Here is a 4510-nt window from a genome sequence, read left to right as displayed (position 1 = left end):
GTCCGAGGACCATGCGAGGTCTTGGTTCCGTCGAGTACTTAAATTTTTCTTGAAGTAGCTAGTTTCCCCATAGGTTTGAGTCCAAGGACCATGCAAGATCTTGGTTCTGTCTAGTGCTTAGATTTTTCTTGAAGTAGCTAGTTTCTCCATATGTTTGAGTCTGAAGACCATGCAAGATCTTGGTTCTATCTAGTACTTAGATTTTTCTTGAAGTAATAAGTTTGAGTTCGAGGACCATGCAAGACCTTGGTTTTGTCTAGTACTTGGATTTTTCTTGAAGTAGCTAGTTTCCCCATAGGTTTGAGTCCGAGGACCATGTAAGACCTTGGTTCTGTCTAGTACTTAGATTTTTCTTGAAGTAGCTAGATTTCTTATAGGTTTGAGTTCGAGAACCATGCAAGACATTGGTTTTGTCTAGTACTAAGACAGTTGCCAAAATGCAAGACATATATAATCATGATAGACTTAAAATTTGAACTAAAGAAATGCTTCTGTTAATAATAATACCTTTTCAGGTTATTTACATTCCATAGACGAGGTACAGCTTTTTCATCTAAGTCTTCTAAGTAGTATGCTCCTATTCCTGCTACTAAAGTAATTCAGTATGGTCCTTCGCAATTGGGTCCAAGCTTTCCCCAGGATGGGTTCTTGGCAGCACCCACAACTTTCCTTAACACTAAGTCCCCTGGTGCTAGCGGTCTAAACTTCACATTGGCATCATATCCTTACTTGAGCTTCTGGTGGTAATAGGCCAACAGGATCATTGCCTTTTCTCTTCGTTCGTTGATCAGATCTAAGCTGTTCCCCAGTAGTTCATCATTACTGTCCGGGGTGAAAGAGTTCGTCCTCAGCGTTGGGAAGTTTGCCTCTAGAGGGATAACAGCCTCGGCCCCATAGGTCATGGAAAAAGGTGTCTCCCCTGTTGACTGCCGTGGTGTAGTCCGATAAGTCCATAAGACGTGTGACAACTCTTCTACCCATCTTCCCTTGGCGTCATCCAGTCTCTTTTTAAACCCATTGACTATGACCCTGTTGACAGCCTCGACCTGCCCATTTCCTTAAGGATTAGCTGGGGTTGAGTACCTGTTAGTGATCCCCAGCTCGCAGCAGTATCTTTTGAAGGCCTTGTTGTCAAATTGGAGTCCATTATCTGAAACGAGGGTACGAGGGACCCCAAATCGTGTAACAATGTTTCTCCAGATGAATTTCTTAGCATCCACATCTCTGATGTTTGCCAATGGCTTAGCTTTGATCCATTTGGTGAAGTAATCTGTGTCGACCAGCAGATATCTCTTATTTCTTGCTGCCTTTGGGAAAGGGCCTACAATATCCAGGCCCCATTGGGCGAACGGCCATGGACTGGACAAAGGTTTGAGGACCTCTCTTGACTGATGAATATTTGGGGCAAACCTTTGGCAGTGGTCACACTTTTTAACATATTCCAAGGCTTTCTTTTGCATCCCCGGCCACCAATATCCCTTGGTAATGGCTGCGACAGAGATCTTCGTCCTGTGTGACTCCTACAAATCCCTTCATGCATCTCTTCAAGCAGTAACTCTGTTGCTTCTGGGTGAATGCACAGTAAATATGGCCCAGAATAGGAGCGCTTATACAATTTGTGATCTTCAGACAACCAGAACCGAGAGGCGTTTCTTCGTATTTTTTCAGCCTCTAATTTCTCTTCAGGCAGGACATCATCTTTGAGGAACCTTACTGTAGGGTCCATCCAGCTAGGACCCACTCTAACCTCATGGATATAGACCATGCCTTTTGCAACCTCATTTGCTCTATCATGATGCTCGATAAGAATAATTCGAGGCAGACCTCCTGCCGAGGAGGTAGCAAGCATGGTTAACAAATCTGCATGGGTGTTTCCACTTTGGGAGACGTGTGACAGGTTGAAAAGATTGAAGTCTAACTGCAAGCGTTTGACCTGGCTTAAGTACTCTTGCATCCTCACATCTCTGGCTTCCAACTCGTCCTTTACTTGGCCCACTACTAGTCTCAAGTCCGAGAACATCTCTACCGCTTTTCCTCCCATCTTCCGCACCATGGCCATTCCTTGTAACAAGGCCTCGTATTCGGCTTCGTTGTTCGTGGCCGAGAACCCAAGTCTTAGGGATTTTTCTATGATAGTCTTTTCAGGAGATACTAGGATTAGCCCCACTCCGGACCTCATTTGATTTGCTACGCCATCGACGTACACCTTCCAACATGGGGGTCCTGGCGTAAAGATTACCTCAACTAATTTCCCATCCATGTTGCACTCCTTTGCTACTGTTTCTACTGGTGGTTCAGCAAATTCAGCCACCAAGTCAGCTAGGACCTGGCCCTTTATGGAGGTCTGAGGTATGTACTTGATGTCAAAAGCTCCCAAGATTGTGCTCCATATGGCAATTCTTCCAGTGTAATCAGCGGTCTGAAGTACGGACTTCAAGGGTAGTTGGGTTAGAACAACCATTGTGTGGGCTTGGAAATAATGGGGAAGCTTTCGCATAACATGGACCACAGCCAGTATGGCCTTCTCCAGGGGTAAGTATCTGACCTCAACTTCATGCAGTGACTTGCTCACGTAATAGACTGGCTTTTGAAGGCCATTGTCATCTCGTATTAGCACTAAGCTCACAGCATGGGGGGCCACAGCAATATATGCGTATAGGACTTCATCGGGCTCAGGACTAGACATGATAAGTGGCTGGGATAGGTATTCCTTGAGTTGTTGGAAGGCCACAATACAATCCTCGGACCATTCAAACCCTTTCCACTTATTGATCAAGAGATAGAACGGTCTACATCTATCCGCCGACCTGGAAATGAATCGATTCAGGTCTGCGATCATCCCAGTAAGCTTTTAAACCTCCTTGGCGTTTTGCGGTGGTTTTAGATTATTTATAGCCTTGATCTGGTCGGGGTTAACCTCAATTCTCCAATGAGTAACCATGTAGCCTAGAAACTTGCCTGATCCCATGCCAAATGAGCATTTGGAAGCATTTAGGCACAACTTATGCTTCCTTAAGACACCAAAGGTGCTGTCGAGGTTTCCTAAATGCTCGGACACCACTTTACTCTTCACCACCATATCATCGACATAGATTTCGATGCTCTTACCCAACTGCGACTCAAACACTCTCGTCATCATCCTTTGATAAGTGGACCCTGCGTTCTTCAGACTTAACGGCATTACCTTGTAGTGATAGTTCGCAGTTAGTGTCACGAAGACTGTCTTCTCTTAATCCTCCAAGGCTAGTGGTATTTGATGATAGCCTTGAAAGGTATCTAAGAAGCTCATCCGAGGATGGCCTGCTGTTGCATGCACCAGCTGGTCTATCCGAGGTATAGGGAACGAGTCTTTTAGGCATGCTTTATTTAGGTCCGTGAAGTCCATACAAACCCGCCATTTCCTACTTTTCTTCTTGACCACCACGGTGTTGGCCAACCATTCAGGGTAAAAAACCTCTTTGATAGCCCCTGCACGCTTAAACTTCGCCACTTCATCCCTAATCGCATCGGCGTGCTCTCTTGATAAGCGACGGGGTGGCTGCTTCTTGGGAGTGATGGACGAGTTGACATTGAGATGGTGACAGATGAATGTTGGATCAATCCCGGGAGCATCGTAGGCATCCTATGCAAATATGTCAATATTCCTTTTGAGAAACTCAATTAAATCCTCATTCTCCTAAAGAGGCAGCTGAGCCCTTACCCGAAAGAACTTCTCCGGGTCACCACCAATAACCACCTCCTTTAGATCTTCGCATTTTGCCTCCTTGGCAGCTGTATCAGGAGGCGAAATGGGGCCCTTGATTGCTATAAATTCTTTTCAGCAGAGGCCGAAGACTCCGCATCGAACTGATGTGAGATGGCGGCCACCACATATTGCCTTGCCGTGGATTGGCAACCACAGATTTCGAGAATTTGGTCCCCTGACGGGAATTGCACCTTCTGATGCCATAAGAAAGCAACAGCCCTTAAGGTATGGAGCCACGGCCTGCCGACGATGGCTGTATAGGGAGAGTAGGTGTTCACCACGATAAAGTTCACCTCCATTATCTTTGGGCCAATCTGGTTGGGTAGCCTGATTATGCCCTTTGGAATGACAAGCTTCCTGTCGAAGCTCATCAGAGGAGAGTTGTAGGGCATCAAATCTTCTGGTTTTAACCTCAGCCCCTTGTAGAGGTCCGGGTACATAACCTCGGCCCCACTGCCACCATCCACCATAATTCTTTTCACATCGTAGTCCCCGATTCTGAGAGTGATCAATAGCACATCGTCGTGGGGCTGGATGGTTCCGATTTTGTCTCCTTCTAAAAAACTCAATACTGGATGAAAGTTCATTCTGGCCTTCTTCGGCTCTGGCTGGGTTTCCTCGGTAGGCTGCCGAGCCACAAATAACACTTGTGAGGGGCGGTGCCCGTTCTTCTTGGCGCAGCTAGGATTACATTGATCGTCCTTACGGGTGGCCTTAGGCTAGTATCTCTCTGAGGTTCCTGATGGGTCTGGCCTTGGTGACTAC

General features: G+C 46.3%; 1 protein-coding gene across 1 annotated transcript; it reads right to left on the bottom strand.

Moving 5' to 3' along the window:
* Window positions 1-1058: 1058 nt before the first annotated feature.
* LOC115984946 lies at window positions 1059-2686 on the bottom strand. The gene is made up of 2 exons (XM_031107928.1): window positions 1411-2686; window positions 1059-1321 (listed from the first exon to the last, which is right to left on the bottom strand). The coding sequence occupies exons 1-2, from the start codon at window positions 2684-2686 to the stop codon at window positions 1059-1061; spliced, it is 1539 nt and encodes a 512-aa protein (XP_030963788.1).
* Between the last annotated feature and the right edge of the window lie 1824 nt (window positions 2687-4510).

Source organism: Quercus lobata, chromosome 4 (assembly GCF_001633185.2).
Source record: "Quercus lobata isolate SW786 chromosome 4, ValleyOak3.0 Primary Assembly, whole genome shotgun sequence".
Lineage (NCBI taxonomy): Eukaryota > Viridiplantae > Streptophyta > Magnoliopsida > Fagales > Fagaceae > Quercus > Quercus lobata.
The sequence above is the reverse complement of the archived record's forward strand: the minus strand, read 5'-3'. Positions and strand labels throughout refer to the sequence as shown.

Excerpts from the sequence above, each read along its gene's own strand:
- LOC115984946 (XM_031107928.1), bottom strand. The coding sequence starts at position 2,686 with ATGTCTAGTCCTGAGCCCGATGAAGTCCTATACGCATATATTGCTGTG. Across the intron at positions 1,322-1,410 it reads AAGTGTGACCACTGCCAAAG|GCCCTTTCCCAAAGGCAGCA; the intron begins GTTTGCCCCAAA and ends TGGATATTGTAG.